Source organism: Ictidomys tridecemlineatus, chromosome X, assembly GCF_052094955.1.
Source record: "Ictidomys tridecemlineatus isolate mIctTri1 chromosome X, mIctTri1.hap1, whole genome shotgun sequence".
In the NCBI taxonomy this organism is placed as follows: Eukaryota; Metazoa; Chordata; class Mammalia; order Rodentia; family Sciuridae; genus Ictidomys; species Ictidomys tridecemlineatus.
The window spans coordinates 73,559,856-73,580,792 of NC_135493.1; the positions used below are offsets into that span (position 1 = coordinate 73,559,856).

The 20,937-nt window shown below is 41.3% G+C and overlaps 3 protein-coding genes across 6 annotated transcripts in view; 2 read left to right on the forward strand and 1 right to left on the reverse strand.

The window, feature by feature from the left end:
• The first annotated feature begins 990 nt into the window (after nt 1–990).
• On the forward strand, nt 991–18,650 carry Arr3 (arrestin 3). Of its 3 annotated transcripts, none has more exons than XR_013431509.1 (17): nt 991–1,125; nt 2,070–2,107; nt 2,391–2,421; nt 2,572–2,632; nt 2,829–2,873; nt 8,901–9,100; nt 9,220–9,279; nt 9,856–9,923; nt 10,357–10,492; nt 10,678–10,762; nt 11,013–11,085; nt 11,574–11,711; nt 13,153–13,236; nt 13,504–13,527; nt 13,857–13,909; nt 14,632–15,729; nt 16,447–18,650. XR_013431509.1 is itself a non-coding variant. In NM_001282266.1 (17 exons), exons 2-17 carry the CDS (start codon nt 2,091–2,093, stop codon nt 14,726–14,728), a joined length of 1,182 nt encoding a protein of 393 aa, NP_001269195.1. In that variant the 5' UTR covers nt 1,103–1,125; nt 2,070–2,090; the 3' UTR covers nt 14,729–14,794. The 3 variants fall into 3 exon arrangements, 2 of the variants coding, with proteins under 2 accessions (XP_077890049.1, NP_001269195.1); NM_001282266.1 differs by lacking the exon at nt 16,447–18,650 and adding an exon at nt 14,145–14,154 and having other exon boundaries at nt 1,103–1,125; nt 14,632–14,794; XM_078033923.1 differs by lacking the exons at nt 13,153–13,236; nt 16,447–18,650 and adding an exon at nt 14,145–14,154 and having other exon boundaries at nt 14,632–14,794.
• On the reverse strand, nt 17,677–20,599 carry Pdzd11 (PDZ domain containing 11). The gene is made up of 7 exons (XM_013365037.4): nt 20,559–20,599; nt 19,985–20,084; nt 19,332–19,415; nt 19,017–19,073; nt 18,651–18,749; nt 18,381–18,441; nt 17,677–18,221 (listed from the first exon to the last, which is right to left on the reverse strand). The coding sequence occupies exons 2-7, from the start codon at nt 20,069–20,071 to the stop codon at nt 18,187–18,189; spliced, it is 423 nt and encodes a 140-aa protein (XP_013220491.1). The 5' UTR covers nt 20,072–20,084; nt 20,559–20,599; the 3' UTR covers nt 17,677–18,186.
• Kif4a (kinesin family member 4A) overlaps nt 20,549–20,937 on the forward strand; it is a 124,457-nt gene continuing 124,068 nt past the window's right edge. For both annotated transcript variants that reach the window (XM_040282037.2, XM_005339985.4), the window contains exon 1: nt 20,549–20,877. The gene's annotated coding sequence lies outside the window, so the exon portion shown is untranslated. The remainder of the gene's footprint in view (nt 20,878–20,937) is intronic.

A 20,937-nucleotide genomic window follows, 5' to 3' on the forward strand; every position in this document is an offset into this window, starting at 1 on the left:
CTGGGCCAGGAATTCTATGGTACCTTCCTTTCCAACAAGAAAATAAATTCAAGGCTCACATATATGGACACACACAGTTCAATACACTTAGTTCCCTGCTCCTGCCCCCACCCACCTACAAGAGATTGACTCCTACTGTGCATATAAGCTGGGATAATCAGGGTTTTTTATTATGGGCTGCAAGAGTCCAAAGTCCCAAGTGGTGAAAGGCTGGGAAAGGGGTACTCTTTCCCACACCCTTGGCTTTTTTTTTTTAAAGAGAGAGAGAGAGAGAGAGAGAGAGAGAGAGAGAGAGAGAGAGAGAGAGAGAGAGAGAATTTTTAATATTTATTTTTTAGTTTTCCATGGACACAACATCTTTCTTTGTATGTGGTGCTGAGGATCGAACTCGGGCCGCACGCATGCTACCCGCTTGAGCCACATCCCCAGCCCACCACCCTTGGCTTTTATGTAGCCTAGAATAGATCTAGAGATACAGAGAATGGAATGTGACACAAGGCTCTTCTTCCCAAAATACAAAGCCATCCTATTTCTATCTCCCACTATGCTTCACCTTTTAAGATTTCCAACACCACTTTAATCCCAGCCCTCAGATTCAAGGCCTCATAAGGCCAAAACTCTGTAGTTAGCCTTATTAAACTCCCTTGCGTTTAGTATCAGAATCAATCCCCTGCTGGACACAGTGGTACATGCTCGTAAGCCCAGTTACTAGGGAGGCTGAGGCAGGAGAGTCTCAAGCTTGAAACCAGACTGGGTATCTTAGTGAGACACCTGTCTGAACATACAATAAAAAGTGGATGTAGCTCAGTGGTAGCATACCGTTAGGTTCAATTCCCCATATCACAAACACAAAAAAATTGATTTCCTACCCCCACTCTGTCCTAGCAGCAACAGCCTGCTGATCTTTTAACCACTAATCTTTTAGTCACTAATCTTCTTTCCAAAATCTTGCACCTAAGCTATTTATAGCAGTGTTTCATGTCCCCCCACCTGACCCCAAACCCTATTCTTCTTTTCTGACTCCCACCAATCTAAAACACTCGGAAGATCTGGGTATAAGAGGCTGGAGAGGTGAGCATATCAACCAGAGCTGGAGGCTGTTGTGAACTTCATCTTTCTCCCCAGGTAATATTTTAAATCCCCCTACTTCCAGCCCATACTAAGTCCCACATCCCTTCCCCTTAGAATCCCCCTTATTATATTGGGGGAAGTTGAGGGGCATTTTTTCCTGACACAAATAGCAGGCATTCAGGCTAAAAGACCCTCTCAGCTTCCGTGAGTTCATCCCACAGACCAGGCCAAAGGGCATCAAAGGAAAATACTATAAAGACATATTCTACTCTCTAAGGTTTCCTAGTACCTGGAGAGATGGATAGGGAAAAGATGCAGAAATCTAAAGAAGATAATGAGAGATGAATAAATTCAAGGAAGGCTTTCAACCTCTATAGAGGTTTCTGCCACCAACATGAAGAAAATGAGGGCAGCAACCCCTTATGTTCTATACTTTTACCCCTTCTTTTTTTTTCTTTTGTCTCTTCTTAGCTGAATGTCATGGCAAACATGAAGTGAACTCAGGCTCACAATCTATTGTAGGAACATAAGGAGGCAGAATCCATTCATTTGTTCATGATTCATTCATGTATCTAACAAACGTGTCTTGGAACCTACTGTGTGACCAGGTGATGTCCAGTCTCAATTCAGTCCAAGAAACACATTTTTCTGGATCAAAACCTCTGTCCAGCTGCTTTCCAGATAAGTTCTTTCTCTCTGAAGGCTCTCAAGAGTCCTCCAGCCATTCCATGAAGTCCAATCCTTTTTGGAGAATAGGTAGCATGGTTAGTCACAATATGTACAAAATAGGAGTATTTTTCCCTTGTCCAGGATAGCTTAGAATATGGCTTAAGAAGTACTTTTGGCAGGAAGGAGAACTGAAGGCACTTGGTAGTGAGGTATATATTTAAGGAGGAAGGCTTCTGTCACACTAGGTATGTGTAGATGGTATATTGAAATGGGATAAGGAGGATAGGGACCAAATAACTGAGCTTTCCTCCTTCTTTCCCTCATTTCAGAAAAGGCTCAACATCAACTCCATGGCCAGCAGCTCCAAGTAAGTAATAACACGTTTAATGCTCTAAATCTGTGAATTGCTCCCTGCCCAAACCCAAGTATTTACCTTTGGGGTAGAAGGGTTTTTAACCTCTCCCTAACTTGTGGCCTTGGATTACACCTCAATTACCTCTACCTTTGCTCCATCTCATTTTCTTGAAGCCTCTTCTAATCCTAGAATTATTTCCTTTTTTTTTCATACTTCCCTTTCTTTTATCTCCCTCCCTCTTCTCTTCCTCTGCTCTCCTAACCTTCCTTCCCTCTTCCTCATTTTCTCCCCATAGGGTGTTTAAGAAGACCAGCTCCAATGGGAAGGTGAGAGTACCTGGCCCAGCTGGGCAAATGAAAGGGCAAAAGGGATAGGTGGGTACATCCGCCAAGGTCTCAGGGGTTTGGGTTGGAGACTTAAGAGAAATCTGTTCATAAATGATTGTTAGACTAACATGGGAGGTTGTTCCACAACAGCTCTCCATCTACCTGGGGAAACGGGACTTCATGGACCATGTGGACACAGTGGAACCCATTGGTCAGTGAGTTAAAAAAGGGGAAGAGCCTGGGAAAAGGGAATAGGAACCAGGGAATAAAAGAAAGTGTAGGAAGGACCATTTAGTAAAAGAGGGCCAATTGAAGGGGGAAATGGGAAGAACCATTTCAGGGATCAACTTGTGTTTCACAGCTGGAGAAATTTTCTGACCAGGTGTCATCTCTCCTTCTCTCTACAGATGGTGTAGTCCTGGTTGACCCTGAGTACCTAAAAGGTCGAAAGAGTAAGTAAAAATCTTTGTTGGTCTTTGTTTCAGGGGTTCCTAACTGAAATGTCATACATGTTAAACAGATAACCTGATGAGTAGACTAGACCAGAGGGGTGTAGGAAAACCAGAAAGTAGTAGGAACTATGAATGCCTTATCTGATGGAGGCTAACAAGTGGAAATTCCAGCCCAGTATGGTCAAATTTTCTCATTGTTATAGAAGAACTGGAAATAAAGCTCAGAATAAGACCTTTAGAGGCCTCAAATCTGAAAAGATTATGGTACCCCTTCTCTCTCTCTCTCTCTCTCTTTTTTTTTTTTTTTGGTAGTTCTGAGACTCGAACTCAGGGCCTTGTGTATGTGAAGCAAACACTTTACCACTAAGCTATATCTCCAGCCCAGTGGTACCCCTTCTCCAAATAATGTTAGAAATAAATACATTTCTAAAACATAAATTTTTATTCCTCAAAATTATATAAAACTTATGTGTGTTGAAATTAAAACAGTTTCTTTTGAAAATTTCTATTTTCTCCATCATTGTTGGTGGTACCCTTGCTTGGCTATTGATCTGAACATGGGTTTAGACTGCCTATGGAATGATTTAGTACACCAAAAAATTCATATTTTTATGCAAATTTTCTGATTTTCAAATGTTGGAAACTCACTAAATGATTATTAAAAGCCTGGCTAAATCAAAATACTTCTTTTTTCTGGAGGCTGAATGTGACCCTCAGCCTGCCATTTTGCAACCTCTGGAATATGTCTTTCCATCTCTCCTTTTGTGTTGGAAAACCACCTAACCTTTCCTTTTAAAAAGTCCTAAACAAAGGAACAAAATAACCACAGGAAATAACAGCAAGACATATTACTCTGGCAGCAGTACTATAGATCAAGATTATATGAAATATTTTTTCATTGCATTTTTTCCTTTTAATTCTCACTATGGATTAACCCCACTGTGATCCAACTAGACTGAGAATTGAGTTTGATTTGAAAAAGGTTCACAGCAAGTTGATGAATACTAGTTCAGATGTAACCTTTAGATACTGAGGAATAAACCTTAATCTTTCAGATTAAGCAGTGTGGATAAGCAATCTGGCCAGTTTTAAATATCACAGAAACCCTGGGGTACAGCCATAAATTAACCAACTTTAAGATTCTCCAAACTCTATATTTCTAAAACCTAAAAAATTTTTCACATTCCTAAAAATCCTCAGAATAATCTATAGAAAGAAATCTTTACTTTAAAAATATTATATATATATTTATATTTATATATATTTGCAGATGGACACAATACCTTTATTTTGTTTATTTTTATGTGGTGCTGAGGATTGAACACAGTGCATCACACTTGCAAGGCAAGCACTCTACTACTAAGCCCCAACCCCAGCCCCCAGAAATCTTTACTTTTAAATAACAAAAATGTAAAGAATGCATGCTGAGGCCAGGAATAAGATGTATTTTTCCTTATTTGAATCTTCTCTTATATCCTCCTAGTAGAATTTTATATTATTATTCATTTGAATTGTGCATGTTTCTCAAGTTTAATCCTAATTATTTTATGTAGTTTTTTTTTACCTTATGAAGATCATCTTCTTTACATCATATTTTCTGATATGCTTTTCCATTAAGGTGCATTTGTGGATGCAAAATATGCTTATTCAACACCACTGAGTAATAAAGGCCAGTAATAGATCAGGATATGTAGTGGTATGAGCAAATTATTGTTTAACTACAATCTATCTGGGCTCTCCCTGTACTATTTCTTACAATTGTACATGAACCTATAGTGATCACAAAATAAAATGCTTGATTTTAAAAAGGCAATGAAAGCCGGGCATGGTGGCATACACCTGTAATCATAGCTACTTAGGAGGATGAGGCAGAAAGATCACAAGTTTGAGGCCAGCCTCAGCAATTTAGTAAGACCCTGTCTAGAAAAAATTTTAAAAGGCTTGGAATGAAGCTCAGGAGAAAAGTGCCCTTGGATCAATCTTCAGTACCTACCCCCGCCACACACACACACAAAAAAAAAAAGGCAATGAAAGTGAAGTCATAAATAATCATAAATAACCAAGTTTGGCTTGTGTTAAATTATAGAAACAAGTTGGATTGTATATATAACAGATATTAATGGCAGTTATCTCTGGAATATTATGTAGATCTTTGTTTTTTATTGTATTTTCTGATGTTCATAACATTAATATATATTATTCCTATAATGAAGAAAATATAAGTTAACTTTAGATGTTGGCTTTTAAAAGAAAATAAAAACAAGCTATTTTCTGGCACAAAAAAAAAAAGATTAATCCTAAACTGCTTGAGAGCCAATTAGAGCTTGGATAGGAGCTAAGGACTTATCTTGCTGCCCTCCTTACATGGCACAGAAAGATGTGCCAAGAACAATTCATCTGGTTAACACCCTCACCTCAGGGGTCCCTAGATCCTCTTCTGCCTCACCTGTCCTGACCTTTTTTTTTTTTATTATTATTCCTCATCTCTTGTATTTCATCCCTCCTCCTGCCTTCTTCCAGCTATCTTTAGTTTTTGGTGCTGGGGATCCAAACTAGGGCCTCCTACAAGCTGAATGTGTTCTCTATCACAAAGTTATAGCTCCAGCCCCATGGCTATCTCTTTTCATCTCCTTCTCACCTTCTTTTTTCCTTTCCCTTATTCCTTGTTTTCCCTTTTCTTTTTCCTTTCTGCCACTTTAATTGTTGTCGTAATTGTAAAAATATTAGAAAATTAGGAGGCCACAATCTTATAACTTTTCTTTTTGTCTGTGGCACTAGGGATTGAATCCAGAAGCACTGCACCACTGAGCCACATCCCCAGTCCTTTATTATTTATTTATTTATTGCAACAGAGTCTCACTAAATTGCTGAGGCTGGCCTCCAACTTGCAATCCTTCTACCTCAGCCTCCTGAGTCACTGGGATTACAGGAGATTGCCACTGTGCCCAGCCTTTCTATATATATATATATATATATATATATATATATATATATATTTGTATTGGGATTGAACTCAAGGGTACTCGACCATTAAGCCACATCGCCAGCCCTATTTTGTATTTTATTTAGAGACAGGGTCTCACTGAGGGGCTTAGCACCTCATCATTGCTGAGGCTGGCTTTGAACTTGCCATTCTCCTATCTCAGCCTCCCAAGCCACCACTGTGCCTGGCCCTATAACCTTTAATCGTGGATGATTTCCAATAATATTTTAGTTCTTATTCATACTTTCTGTGCAAACACATCTATATTGTATCTAAATGCTATACCATAAATAACATTTTATAACAATCTCTTAAACCTATGTCAATATATAAAAATCTGTAATTCTTTGTCTGGTACTGTATCATATGGGTGACCATAATGTGCTTATAGTTCACCATAATTGTATTTACAATCTTCAATTGTTGGACAGTCACTTCGCTTTCAATTTTTTACTGTTATAAACAATGCTATAAAGCACATCCTTGTGTGTGCAGTATGTATGTAAGTATGTATATATGTGTATATATGTATGTGCACACACACATACTGATTACTTGTTCAGACTAAATGGTTATAAGCTGAATTAACTTATGATAAAGTTAATTTGTATCCATGCAGTTTTAAACTTTCTATACCTATTGCTAAATTGTTCATACCAATTAACTCTACATCCTGAAGTACATGATACTGACAAATATCCCAATTCTTATAAAAACACTGGTATTATCATTATTCTCAGTCTTTATTATATCTTTTGAGTATAGACTCACTTTCATTTTCCTCATTCTTAATTTTTAATTTTTTTGTCTGTAGATGAACACAATATCTTTATTTATTTTATTTTTATGTGGTACTGAGGATCAAACCCAGTGCCTCACACATGCTATAGGAAAGTGCTCAGCCACTGATTCTTATTCTTAATTCTTATTCTTGATTTTTACATTAAAAAAAATTAGTACTGTGTATTGAACCCAGGGACACATAACCACTGAGCCATATTCCTAGCACTTTTTGTTTTTTGTTTTGAGACAGGGTCTCACTAAGTTGCTGAGGCTGGCTTTGAACTTGCTATTCTCCTGCCTCAGTCTCCCATATGTGTCACACATCTGGCTAATTCTTATTTTTAGAAGAAGATAATCTGGTGTTAAATATATTGATCTGTTTAAAATACTATAATAAGTTATTTTCTATTTTGTGCATGGTTATTGGTAGTTTTCTAGTTTCTGGGTCAGGGCCTCTGATAGAAATCAATCTCTTTTGTCACTCTGGCAACCCTCTCTATCCCATCCCACACTCTCTTAGTGCATTTCAGAGGCTTTCTATCTGCCCCTAATTTCAAGTAGTACATATAAAATTTGAGTTCTATTATAACTGTTCCATTTCTGCCAAGATGCCTATCATCATCATCATTCATGTTTCTAATCACTTTACAATTTACAAAGGGAGTTCTTATATATTAACTTCTCACAACCATCCTGTAAGTGAAGTTGGGCACCCATAATTCTAGGCTTTGGAGGTAGACAGGTATGTGTTGAAATTCTGGGCCATTACTTAAGTATTCTGAACTTGTTTTCTTTACTTGTAAAGATAATACTTGAGCTGTGTTCAGTGGTGCACATCTGGAATTCCAGCAATTGGGGAGGCTGAGGCAGGAGGATCTCAAGTTTGAGGCCTGCCTGGGCAATTTGGCAAGACCCTGTCATAGAAAATAAATAAATAAATAATTAGGATTGGGGATGTAGCTCAGTGGTAGAGAATCCCTGAGTTCAATCCACAGTTCAAAAAAAAAAAAAGAAAAAAAGAAAGAAAGAAAATAAAAAAAGAACAACTTAAAAAAATACTTGAGGATTGTTGTGAAGTCTCATAACATATGTAGAGTTCCTAGTGCAGTCCTATCTGACAAGAAAAATACTCAATGAATTTGTATATATCCTGTACAAACCCAGATATTCTGACCATAAATCGTATTCACTCTCTTTTCTTATGTATCCTTCCCTGATCCTATCTTGCTACCTCCCTCCCACACTCATTCTTCTTCTCTCCCCAGGTAACTACTACCCCATATTTGGTGTTTGTTACTCTCATGATGTTTCTATATTTCAAAACCATATTTATGTATCTGTGATCAACCTTGATATTGTTATAAATTATTTTAAACTTTATATAAACGGTAACATACTCTGCATATAATTCTGTAGCTAGCATTTTACTCAATAGTTTTTGAGATTTAACCATGTTAATATGTGTCTTAGACCATTTGTGCTGCTATTACAAAACATGTGACACTGGGTAATACATAAAGCACAGAAATTTATTTTCTCACAGTTCTATAGGCTAGAAAAAGACCAAGGTTTTGCAGGCTCAGTTGTCTGGTGAAGGGCTAGTCTCTGCTTCCAAAATGGTGCCTTGCTGCTGTATCCTCTGGAGGGAGAAATGCTGTGTCCTCACATGGCAGAAGGCAGAAGGGCAAGAGAGATGAATGTTGCATGAAGGTTTTTTAATAAAACCCTTAATCCTATCACAAGGGAAGAAATGCTCATGACTTAATCACCTCTTAAAGATCATCTGAATACCATTACACTGACTATTAAATTTCAACACCTAAAGCTGGGCATAATGGTGCACACCTGTAACCCAATGATTTGGGAGGCTGAGGTAGGAGGATCATGAGTTCAAACCTTGCCTCAGCAATTTAGCAAGGCACAGTGGTACACACTTGTAATCCCAGGTACTTGAGAGGCTGAGGCAAGAGGATGGCAAGTTTGAGGCCAGCCACAGTAACATAGTGAGAACTTATCTCAGGGGGGGGGGAGCTTGAGATGAAGCTCAGTGGTAGAGCACCCCTGGGTTTGATCTTTCTTACTGCAAAAATTAAGTAATTAATAAACTTTAGATTTTATTATATTCAAGTACATTAATCTTTTTGTTTATGGCCATACTCTTTTGACTATATTACACTGCCTCTCTGTATCTTACTATGACCCAGTTAAGATCTCCTTTCCCACTGGTCTGACAGGTAATTCTTTTCTTCCTTTGCCTGTAGTGTTTGTCATATTGACATGTGCATTTCGCTATGGCCGTGATGACTTGGATGTGATTGGTCTGACATTCCGCAAAGATCTGTATGTACTGACACAGCAAGTGGTTCCAGCTGAGTCCAACAGCCCACAGGGTCCCCTCACAGTCTTACAGGAGCGACTGCTGCACAAGCTGGGGGAAAATGCCTATCCTTTTACCCTGCAGGTACTGACACCAATTCCTAGGCAGGGTTTCTGCGGAAGATTGAGAGAAAGCTAACGAAATAGAACATAAGAGGGGACTCCCTATTTTTTCTGTTCACTGACCTCCTTTTGGTTCCCTAGATGGTTGCCAATCTGCCCTGTTCAGTGACACTGCAGCCAGGTCCTGAAGATTCGGGAAAGGTGAGGTCTAAGTTTTGAGAAAGAGGCTTTATTACTTACCTTTTTGTCACTGTGACAAAAGACCTAAAATAATCAACTTAAAAGGAGGGAAGGTTTATTTTGGTTCATAGTTTCAGAGGTTTCAGTCCATGGTCACATGGCCCAGGTGCTTGGGGCCTGTGGTGGCACAATACATCATCATAGGAGCACATAGTGGAGTAGGCCTGTTCACCTCAGTGTCAAGGAAGTGAAAAGAAACAAGGAGGAGCTGGGGTCTCAATATCCCCTTCAAGGGTATGTTCCCAATGATCTAACTTCCTCCAACTAGGGCCTCAACTTTTAAATGTTCTACCACTTCCTAATAGTACCATAGGCCGGGGACTAAACCTTTAACACATGAGCCTTTGGATGACATTTTAGATCCAAACTATAGCAGAGGGCTACAGGGGTAGTGCTAGGGAGGAGGAACAGAGAGATAAATGGATAAGACTGGAGAGATGGACAGGTAAGGGATAAGATCGGACATTTTCTTATAGGCCCTAAAGGGAGGGAGAAACAGCATAGGAAATGAGTTCTCTTTGCCTCTGCACCTTCCAGGCTTGTGGGGTTGACTTTGAAGTGAAGAGTTTCTGTGCTGAAAACCTGGAGGAAAAAGTCTCCAAGAGGTATTCTTTAGTATTTCCCCAAATCACTGCTTCTAGCCCCTCCCAGGAAACACATACTGCTCTTACCACAGAAACAGCCCTACTTCTAACCTCCAGAGCACCACTGCCACCAACTTGGATGCCCAGTTCTGAATCCTCTCTGGCTTCTCTCCTTCACTCTAGGGCAGGAGTCTGCAAAATTTTATGTAAAGGGTCAAAAAATAAATATTTAGTTTTTGTGGACCATACAATATAGTTTGAGTTGCAACTATGCAACTCTGCCAATGTAGTGGAAAAGTAGTCATAAATACTGCATAAATGAATAAATATGGCTGCATATTTATGATGACCTTCTGCCATCCCCACACCCAAGCAATGACTTTACTGTGGGGGTGTCATGGGGAGGTCTATGGTTCCAAAAGATGTTCTGGCTAACTCCTTCACCTCTATTCAGAGACTCTGTGCGGTTGGTTGTTCGGAAAGTACAGTTTGCACCAATGGAGCCAGGCCCTGGACCCTGGGCCCAGACCATTCGTCGCTTCCTTCTGTCAGTTCAGCCCCTACAACTCCAGGCCTGGATGGACAAGGAGGTTGGTAACCCCCACTTCCTGCCCCAACCCCAGAACCCATCTGTTATCCTTTCTTCACTGCTTCCCTACTTGGGTAGGCAGAGGTAAAAGCCAGGGCAGGAATAGTACTAAGAAAACAGAAATTCTAGGTCTTGATCTGGGTGTTCGCCCTACTACCTTGTGATGGGCCCCTCCTCCTGCTTTAGGTTCACTACCATGGAGAACCCATCTCTGTTAACGTTTCTATCAACAACAGCACCAGTAAGGTCATCAAAAAAATCAAGATTTCAGGTGAGCTTCTTTTCCCTTGCCCTGCACCTAGCCCCCAAACCACAACTGTCTTTCATTCCCACTTACCGGTCTGAATTCATCTTAGCTTTCCCTCCAACATAGGTTTATCAAAATATATACCTTTGCCCATGAACACATCTTATTGAATCATGTATAGGGTGATCATGTATAACATTTCATTTGAGGACAGTAAGTTGGGGTCTTGAGGATAACTGGCTGAATAGTCATATGCTTTTTCTGGTTTATTCAGTTGACCAGATCACAGATGTTGTCCTGTATTCACTAGACAAGTACACCAAGACTGTGTTCATTCAGGAGTTCACGTGAGCTGACACTGGGGCTGGGGTCAAAGCCAAGGGAAGGGATGGTGGGAAATGGACCAAGAGGCAGAGAAGAGGGTTGGAGAAAGAAGAAGAGGGGGTACCCAGGAATAAAGGTCAAGGTGAGAGCTTAAGTATAGAAGGACTCTCAGGAGAAGTAGAGGGAGGGGATGTGATTTACCCATAGGAGGACCATCACAATACTAAGAGAGGGTGGGAACATAAGACTTCTCACTAGAACAAATTCTTGTGGGTTGGAGATATAGTTGGTAGAGTGCTTGCCTCGTATGCACAAGGCCCTGGGTTCAATCCCTAGTATCACAAAAAAAAAAAAAAACCAGAACTAATTCTTGCCTCTTTTCACAGTTAAATATGTCACTTCTCTTAGATACCCCAGTAGGTTCTTAGAATTGTGCATAATACCCTTAGTAATGAAAGTACACTTAGTTGACCAACCTAGCCTAAGTTCTTTTCTTGTTCTCCTTTCAAAGGGAGACCATAGCTGCTAACTCCAGCTTCACCCAGAGCTTTTCAGTAACACCACTCTTGTCTGCCAACTGTCGGAGACAGGGACTGGCACTGGATGGCAAACTCAAGCATGAAGATACCAATCTGGCCTCTAGCACAATGTAAGCTCAAATGTAACCCCTAACCCATTCCGCATGCTATATAAATATTTCTAAAGTTTCACGTTCAGTGAAGCCTATATTTCTTTAAATGCCCCTAGGCTGATGTTCAAAACCCTTCCTGGCCTGAGAGCCAGTGGCAAGTGAAAAACACCCAGGGGACCAACTGCAGCCTTTGGTCTTAGGCAGTAAAGAAGGAAATGTGAAGTGGAAAAAAATCTTTATATTGTATAATATCTCACATTTCACAAAGGCCTTACATATGTACTGTTATCTTCATAAGAATTTCATTAAAGTAGGCTAGACAGGTGTTCCTACTCCATTTTCCACTTAAGAACCCTGAGGCTCAGAGAGAAGGCTCTTGTCCAGCGTTGTCTAACAGAGGTAGACAGCATTCTATTACATGTCATCTGGCCCTAAACACTCTTCTCTAGAGAAGACAGAAATGGAGTAGAAAACAAGGAGATGAGAAATGAGGATGAAGATGAAAAAGAATGATATGAGAGGAACTGATATAATTTCTGTGATGTCATTTAATTGGTTCTATGCTACCTGAGGGCCTAATACTAAATGTGACTCCCACCAAAAGCCATTTAAAGAGCATAAATCCCATCTATAACAAAGCCTTATCAATCAAGTAGCTATAGACTGTTATTGCTATAAATACCTTAGAAATCATCCAAACAATATCCTTTTCCAGAGAGGGGATCAGCAGCCCAGAGCAATGAAGATACTTTCCCAAGATTATGCAGCTTCCAGTGTCTTAGTTTTCAAACAGCAGGTTTTTAATGGGCACCTGTTAAATAGTCATTCCTATCTAAGCAATGTGGGGAATACAAAGAAGTTTGAGTCTTTGCTTTCAGATGGCTTATGTGAGAAACAAATAGGAATGCAAATGCAATCTAACAGTTAAATGTTAATACATGTGGTTCAGATTATGAGGCCAATAGAAGTTAAAAGAAGCCAACATAGCTGGCAAGGGGTTCTTATAAAAGACAGAATGATCTACATCTTGAAGAATATATAAGATCTGGATACTATCAGACTGGGACCACAGCATGGACAGAGGCTAAAAGGTGGGACTCCACATGGCATTTTTAGGTTATAGAGAGAGGATGGATCTGTCTACAATTTATTCCAGGTACTAGGGAATTAAGGCACAAAAGTTTAGAAAGAGTAGATGAGGCCAGATTATTGTGAGTCTTGAAAGTCAAACAGAGTAGTTACATTGAATAAGGTAGGCTCTTGAATAGAGGGTAATATGGTAAACTGAATTTCAGGAAGAAAAATGTGGTTCCCAAAGGTAGGAGAGATTTGACCCTGGGAGATATTCTGGGAGAAGACAAAATAGGGTGTGGTGATGGGAATGTACAGGAAGGAACTTGGGGGAATGAAAGAATTCCTTCCCAACCAAACACACAAAATTGGATATTACAACTTCCAGTGTTCGACCTGGAATGAACAAGGAGCTACTGGGGATCCTGGTATCCTACAAAGTCAGAGTCAATCTGATGGTATCCTGTGGAGGGTAAGTGAGGGTTCAGGGATGATCTGGGCAGAAGCTGGGGAGCCAAAGGTTTCTTGCTTCTGTTTTTCTTATGATTGGACTAACCCAACAAGTTCTCTCCCCTTCTCCTGGACTAAGTTCCCAAACCTGTAAGCTCAGTGAGCAAGCCACCTTCCTTGCAGAAACCATTCTGTGGCTGAGTTGGCTTTATGATTGTCACCCCCTAGTAAAACTAGTTAGCCTCTTCCCATTTCCAACTGCTAATTTTGGGTGTCATTCTACCTACAGAATCCTAGGAGATCTGACAGCCAGGTGAGAAACTGCGGGGAAAGAGGACTGGAGTTAAGAAGGGGAGAATAAAGGGATAAGAAGACAAAGAGTGACTAATAAATGTCTGAAGGCAGGCTGGGGTTATGGCTCAATGGTAGAGCGTTCACTGGCCTAGCATGTGTGAGACCCTGGGTTCAATCCTCAGCACCACATATAAATAAATAAAATAAAGGTATTGTGTTCAACTACAACTAAAAAATAAATATATTTTTTAAAAAGTCTGAAGGCATCCTAGAACTGGAAAACTGAGGGAGGGAGGTCAAAAGGTTTGGGCTTAGAGGATAAATAACTCCACCTTGGGATCCTTGCAGTGATGTTGGTGTGGAGTTGCCACTGACCCTGATCCACCCAAAGCCATCTCAAGGTAAGTGACCAGGGGGGAATTACAGGAACTATTGTCCTGAGGATTGGGGACCAAGCAGATCTGATCTCATGACTTGGGAGTCCAGTGGTTTGGGTAGAAATAGAACAGTAATAGTTTGGGTGTCTAGGATTTCAGGGGAAACGTGGGAAGGATGAGTAAAGACCTTTCTTCAGGGAACTAAAAAGCCCTTATCAGCTTCAGTTCCATTTTTCTCTTTCTCCCATGCTTGCTACAGAGACCACGAGGTAAGGGAACAGGCCCCATTCCCCCTCTATTGCTAATTGCTACCTTACATTTTGAGATGATAGGGATGTAAAAAAGCTTCCCAAAGATGTTGTTTTCAATACCTTTGCAGTGGATACATATGGTTTAACTCCATGTCATAGTTCAGAGCTTTTCATAAACCCTCCTCTTTCTGCATCACCCACCTTCTACCTGATCCTCTTCTTATAATTGTCCTTTCCACTCATCCCTTTCATTTTTTCCCCTTTTCCCTAATCCCTACTTCCTTCTTTCATTTTCTAATCCTTTCCCTGAGTCCCATCCTCCTCCATCCTTATTTCCTTCCCAATATTCCTGGAGTGCTTTTGTGTTGGGAGATCTGAGAGGAAATGAAACAATCAGGAAAGGGATTAGGGAAGGGATCAAGAAAAGGGAGTGAACCTGGAGGATATTCAGAAAGGAGTTCCTAACCCTCCATTCTCCTCTGCTGCTTCTGCAAGCTCTGAGGACATCGTCATTGAGGAATTTGCACGGCAGGAGGACGGCGGGGAGGAAAAGCAGAAGGCTTTGGCAGAGGAGGGAGATGAGGGGAGCTGAGTGCCCAGATCTGATATTCCTGCGTGGGAGTTCCCACTGTAACTCTAATAAATCGTTTTGTCCAGATGTGCCTGTCACTTTCTTTGCTATTTCCTCCTCCTGGAGGGTAACAGAACTACTGATAAGGATTTCCCTGCCCGCCCCCCCCATGATGAGATTAACCTACTAGACACCTGGACTCCTGGATTCCTTTTGACAAGCCTCCTGTCCCCTGTGGGTCCTTCAGCTTTTTCTCTGACTGCAGCCATCCCTACCCCCACCCCATCACCCTACTCTTGTCATCACCCCAGTGCAATGAGCACCAACTAGCATCAGGAGCAAGCAATGCAGGAGCTGTGGGGAGGAAGCTGAGGTGGCGTGGCTGTGCCCAGGCCTGGGTGTGTAGCTAAGCCTGCTGTCACAAGCTGTTGTTGGGGAGAGCCCACTGTGATATCAAGAGATGCAGGGCCTAATGCAGAAAGCCAGTGTTACTCCCACCACTATCCTGCAAAGATGTATGCCTTTGATCTTCCAGAGGAAGGTCAGACACTTTGGCCTGGAGACCAAGGGAAAACAAAAGGCTCTGTGAAAATCCAGACTCACAAAGCAGTGAGGATCTGGGATGGGAGTTTAGGAATAGGAAGTTATAAATAGGAAGGTGTGAATGGTAAGAAATGGGATTGGGGCTGGGGGGATTTCTCTGGGAAGTGATTTTCTCCTTGTTGGTAAAGTTTGAAGCACATGTGTTGGGGGGAGCTTGTAGAGACTCTGAGGGGAAGTTGACCTACTTATCTATCTTGCAATGGGGAAGATATCCATTATCACCCACTTCAAGAATGACAGCTGTGACTGCATCTGCCAAATGAGCCTACCACCAAGTCATATGGTACATTTTTGCCCCTTTCCTTAACCAACTCATCTGGGGATTCTCTTCCCTCAGTTATCTATTGTAAACACTGGGAAACTGGACCAGGACAACCTCCTCAATGGCCATTAGACCTGCCTGATATTGGGGTTACAGGGTGAGTTCAGAAAGTGTATTTGCTTCTTTTGCAGAAAACCACTGATTGTCTAAACCCCTTAGGTCTACTCATCATAGTAGGGTAGCACTTCTACACATTACCTGTCAATAAAGGAAAAGAAAAAAATTGAAGCTTCCTGAAATTACCAAGCCTTATGATGTTTCTTGTTCTCTTTGCCCTTATCAAATCTCCAAATGTAACATAAAAAAAGTTCAAGGGGTCTTGAATCATTAAAACTGCTATTCTTCCTTAATAGGGTCTACCTTAATCCAAACAGTATCTTGAGATTGGTTAGATTTGTTATAAGACTGTAGGCCACTAGTTCTGAAGTTGTAGCAGTCACTTTTCAGTTACCCAGTCTTCTTGACTCTTTTCATCCTGTTTTTGTTAAGTTCTAGATCTTAAAAGTCTGGTCTCTTTCTACCTTTTCTCATCTTCATCCTAAACATTTGTTTTAAGCAGCTTCAGCAACAGTTATGGGTCATAGCTGGCCAGGAGTGCTTTTGCTCCTTAGTTTCTAGCTACATTTGTGATTCAACTATTACAGTGTTTATCTATGACATCATAAGTGGGTATAATGGGATTTTTTATTTGAAAAAGTGGGTAGTGAGGGAAGGAACAGGGAGATTGGTATGACTAGCAGAGAAAGGACAAGTGCATTATTCTCTCTAAACCTCTACCAAGTGTGTCAACACTCTGCAACGTATTCTCTTATAGGCATCAATTTTTTCAAGGACACAGACAAGACGGTAGAAGTTGAATGGGCAGAAAGAGGTGACAATGTTGTTGTCATGTTGGAGAATAATAAGACTGTTCTGAACAACAAAATGTAACTAAAACTTCTGGCATACTTAACTTGTAATCTCTATGGGGAGTGTCTACTGTGCTGTTTACTTTGTGAGGAGATACCAGGGATTAGAAAGGTCATGGGTTTAAGGTTTCTAGGGTTTCTGGTCCCAGGGAAGCATTATTCCCCTCAGAAGTATCTATCTGTAGCCACTAACTCTAGGTTATCACCGTTTGGCCCTTTTTATCATTTCGCATTGTCTATACAAATGTCTACAGAAGAGGGTGAAGATTAATTCAGAGACCTCAAGGCTTATTTACCTTTCCTATTTAAAAATTCAGATTTCCAGGTTCTAATTCAGAGCAATATAATCACTCTCCAGGAGAAATAACTAGAAATACATATTTTAAATCCCCTGGATTCTTTCAAGGAAAATTTTGGGCTTTAATCACAGGGGTACTTTGCCCCCTACCTCACTAGAAAACCTTTAAAATTCCAAATAGGTATTTTGAACATGCCAGTGGAGGCAGCATAGGTATGACCTAAAATTTCAAACAATGGATTGCAACTAAATATCTAAGAACATGGCAGAAAGTTATTTGGGACTCAAGTGGAAAAAAGAGGGAAGTTCACAGTTAGTACTACTTAACCTACAGGTTGAAAACTGGGAACCTACTTCTTAACTGCTGCCTCTAAAAAGAAATGAATTTAGTCAGGTGTGATGGTGCATACTTGTAATCCCCTTTCTCAAAGTTTATAAAAAAAGAGCTGGGAGGTATCTCAGTGGCACAGTACTTGCCTAGTGTACACAAGGCCCTGGATTTAATCCTCAGCACTGCAAAACAAACGAAAGTCCACATGCATCTAAGTTCCTTCCTGGGTTTAGGTACCAGATAAAGAATCTGGGAAAGGAGGAAAATTATATTCTCCCTGCAGAGAAATTTCCAAAGCTCCCAGGGGAAAGGGTACTGTTTCTTACAGTACCCTTCACCCAATGCTATTCCTTGGTTATACTGTAGCTCAGGTTGCTTGGCCTCTCTAAAGTTCTGGCCAAACATAGACAGTTAGAAAGTAGGTATAGTGTTACTGATTCTTCCAGTGCTTCTCTTTTGAAAAAGCTTTGTTGGGCCTCAACGGCACCTTATATCCAATCAACATCATTCAAAAGTTACAACAACATTTATTCAGTACTGTACTTTACATTTTGGGGGAGATGATAGGAGGAGGAAGGGGCAAAAGTGTCTTATTGGAGTACCCAACATGTATGACAATTCTGATAGTACAAGGATAGATGAAATGGCCAGGCAATCAGATGGAAAGTTCCAAATATTTTCTAACTTATTTCTATAATTAAAATGATAAAGATGTGTAAGTACTAAGCCCATGGTAACCAATAAATGTCAGTTGCCATTCCTAGCTAGGTTGCCCACAGGCTAGATCATACCTAGACATTTTCATCCTGTTCCTTTCAGAGAATAAAGCTTGCCTAGAAAATTAGGGAACTAAAAGTACAGTGCAGTTTGGGTAACAAAGCTGACAACTTTCTCTCTATCCTCCCCACCCCACTATGCTAGGGAATGGCTCAGAGTAGAACTTCCCAAGTGGCTTCCCTTGGGCCTAGCTAGTTTGTCCTGGCAGATTCCACATGGAGGGCCATGGGCTGCAACTCTTTAGTGCACAGTCCTCTCTTTTTGGCGATGATAATCTGGGGGAAAGAAGAAAGAAAAGGAGGAACAGAGCATGTTATTTTCAGGCGTAGGCTCCTGATTTCCCATCCCCAACATCTGGGGCTTTCAGTCATCAATGTTTAAAGAGTTCCTATCTAGGGCCTTGTCAGGTAAGTAAAAAAGAAACTGGCACTTACTGTAGGGAAAGAAGCGCACACGCATGCTGATTTCTCGGGCGGTCTTCAGGATCTCAACAGCCTGGAAGGAACACAGGAACTTGTACCAATGACGAGAAAAAAACCCAGGACTCAATCATAATGGGGGAGGGGATGTGCCACTCCATCCCTCTGGTACATTTCCCTAGGAGAGATGCTTCCTTATCATGTTACATGTTTACGTTAATCCTGTCCAACCTGTCCTACCTGGGATGCCTTCTGTCATCACCACAGTTAAAGTACTGTACTCACCTTGCTGTGTTCAATATCTTGGAAATCCACATCATTCACAGCTAAAACTTGGTCTCCTTCTTGAAGTCCTGCTCTATGTGCATCTGAGTCAGGAATCACCTGTTAGTAGAGAATACGTGTGATTGGGATGGGGTAATTTCAGAAGACTGCAGGTGAAATTTGGTGCTATTCAAAGGTAATGTGCTATTATTTTTTTCTGTGACAATGTAGGGAGATAGAGGGCTTGCCAAATGCAAAGCTCTGTGTGAGAAAGGGATGTTCCCATTTTGCCAATTCTAGGAGCCCACTAGCCCTTGGGATATCACGGTACTCCAATCTGATATACAAAGGAAGTGGCTGTCCATATTGCCTACCAGGCATACATACCTTGGAAATGAAGATGCCTAGCTGGGAGGCCTTTCCTCCTCTGATGTTAAATCCCAACTGTAAGACAAGAGCATGGAATGGGGGCTCAACATAGACAACGAACACACAGAATATCTAGTAGCATCACAGTAAAATAGCTAGGCTCATGTGTTCCTCAGAGGGAAATGAGAAGTTGTGGAAATGGTAGCTCAGCTTTTCTAGCCATAAGAAAGGAAGTTTCCTCACCTCCCCATCTGCTTTCCAATCCATTTCCCAACCATGGCCAGTTTGTGGTATGTACAAATGTAGCCTGGAATAAGAGGCACCATGGCTCACCTGAGCTCCAGGAGGCTTCTTTAGTGTGACAATTCTGGGCAGAAACTGGGTCAATTCATTGTTGTAGTCTGGGTGGTATACTCTCTGCAAGACAAAACAATCTCAAAAAATTTTTTTAGAATTTATTTATTTATTTTATGTGGCACTGAGGATGGAACTCAGTGCCTCACATGTGCTAGGCAAGTGCTCTACCACTGAGCCACAACCCCAGTCCTCAGAAATCTTACTACCAGCTTAGATGTCACATTTACCATCTTTTGACTAATACTAATGCATCATCTTGAAGTCAAGAAAAGGTAAAGTCATAGACTTTGTTTAAGTAGAACAGATAAACATTACTCAAATGAGTAGATGTTTGGCATGGGGATATGCTAATAGCTCTATAGCTCCCCACTTCTTTACCTCTTGACAGAATGGAAACTAGGGCTGGATTTCCAGAATTCACTGGTGTGAACAGACCCCAGCAAGTGGCTTCCATAAGAAGTTCTCATTTGGTCTCTGATGCTAATAATTTGGCTTCTGGGTCCTTCGGCTAAAACAAGGGCTAAGATTCATTCTCCATTTAGCTTTCTAACACTGTCATTCTACCTTTTATACATCATATCACAACCAAGGGGAAAAACTCCCTACTCAGGAATACTGAAGGTTCTCACTTCATGAGGTGGAATCCATGCTGGGGGATTCTCATAGGCAGGCAGGAAAACCACAGGGTAGTCATCATAAGGAATTCGGCTGTCCATCTCAGGCAAGACCCTAAAAAGAAAAGGCGAATCAAGGCTGACAACTAATTCAAAAGAGATGGCAGCCCAGCAAGTTTCAGCAAGCAGCTCCAACCCATTCCAAGGCTATCAGTCTATGGGTCTAGCCCACATCTAGATTTTAAGGTTTGGAGGACCGAAGGAAGAAAAAAGATAGGAAGAAACTATTAACTTTGATAAATATGTGGATGCCAAACACTCTGCTAGGTATTCTAGAGACATGATCTCATTTTCCACAACAATTCAGCAAAACAGTTGATACTGTCTTCATCCTAGAGAAGAGGAAATCAGGGTGGCGTCTAAAAAGATCTACTTTTGAGATCCAGGGGAGTGCTGACTTCAACTCTTCAAAGGGACTCCGGGACAAGCACCGCTCCACGCTCTCTAGAGATCCCCAGATTGACTCTTCCTTCACCACCAGCCACCTTCCAGCTCCCCGTCCTGCATTCCGCCCAAGTCCCGCGCTCACCACCGCTTAAACACCGAACCACCTCAGCAGCCGCAAAGCCCTCACCCTCCCTTGGCTCGGCTCACAGCCAAACAACCTGGGAACCGGAAGCAGATCCTCAGTAGGGTCGAAAAGGGGCGGGGCCTGGCTGCGACCAACTTGCCTTCCTTTCCCTAACGCGTCATCCTGCGCGCGCCGACGTGTGTGCTCGGCCTGCAGGCTATCTGCGCTCCGATTGGCTGGCGCCTCTGGAACCGATTTGAAACTTGGCGGTTAAACCTCCAGTTGGAACAGGGCGCCTGGAGACCGGGAAAGACCGGGGAAAGGGACGTTTAGTTGGGTGAGTTAAGGGGGCACATCTTAGCTCAGATTTTACCATTCCCTTTACCTTGGGACTTTG

Bases quoted from the DNA above. Each gene is read 5' to 3' on its own strand.
- Pdzd11 (XM_013365037.4), bottom strand. From the start codon at position 20,071: ATGGACAGCCGAATTCCTTATGATGACTACCCTGTGGTTTTCCTGCCT. The intron at 19,074-19,331 runs GTGAGCCATGGT...CTTGTCTTACAG, and splicing joins AGAAGCCTCCTGGAGCTCAG to TTGGGATTTAACATCAGAGG. The intron at 18,750-19,016 runs GTATGTATGCCT...CTCTACTAACAG, and splicing joins TAGGCATCTTCATTTCCAAG to GTGATTCCTGACTCAGATGC.
- Arr3 (NM_001282266.1), top strand. The intron at 2,422-2,571 runs GTGAGAGTACCT...GTTCCACAACAG, and splicing joins AGACCAGCTCCAATGGGAAG to CTCTCCATCTACCTGGGGAA. The intron at 9,101-9,219 runs GTACTGACACCA...TTGGTTCCCTAG, and splicing joins CCTATCCTTTTACCCTGCAG to ATGGTTGCCAATCTGCCCTG.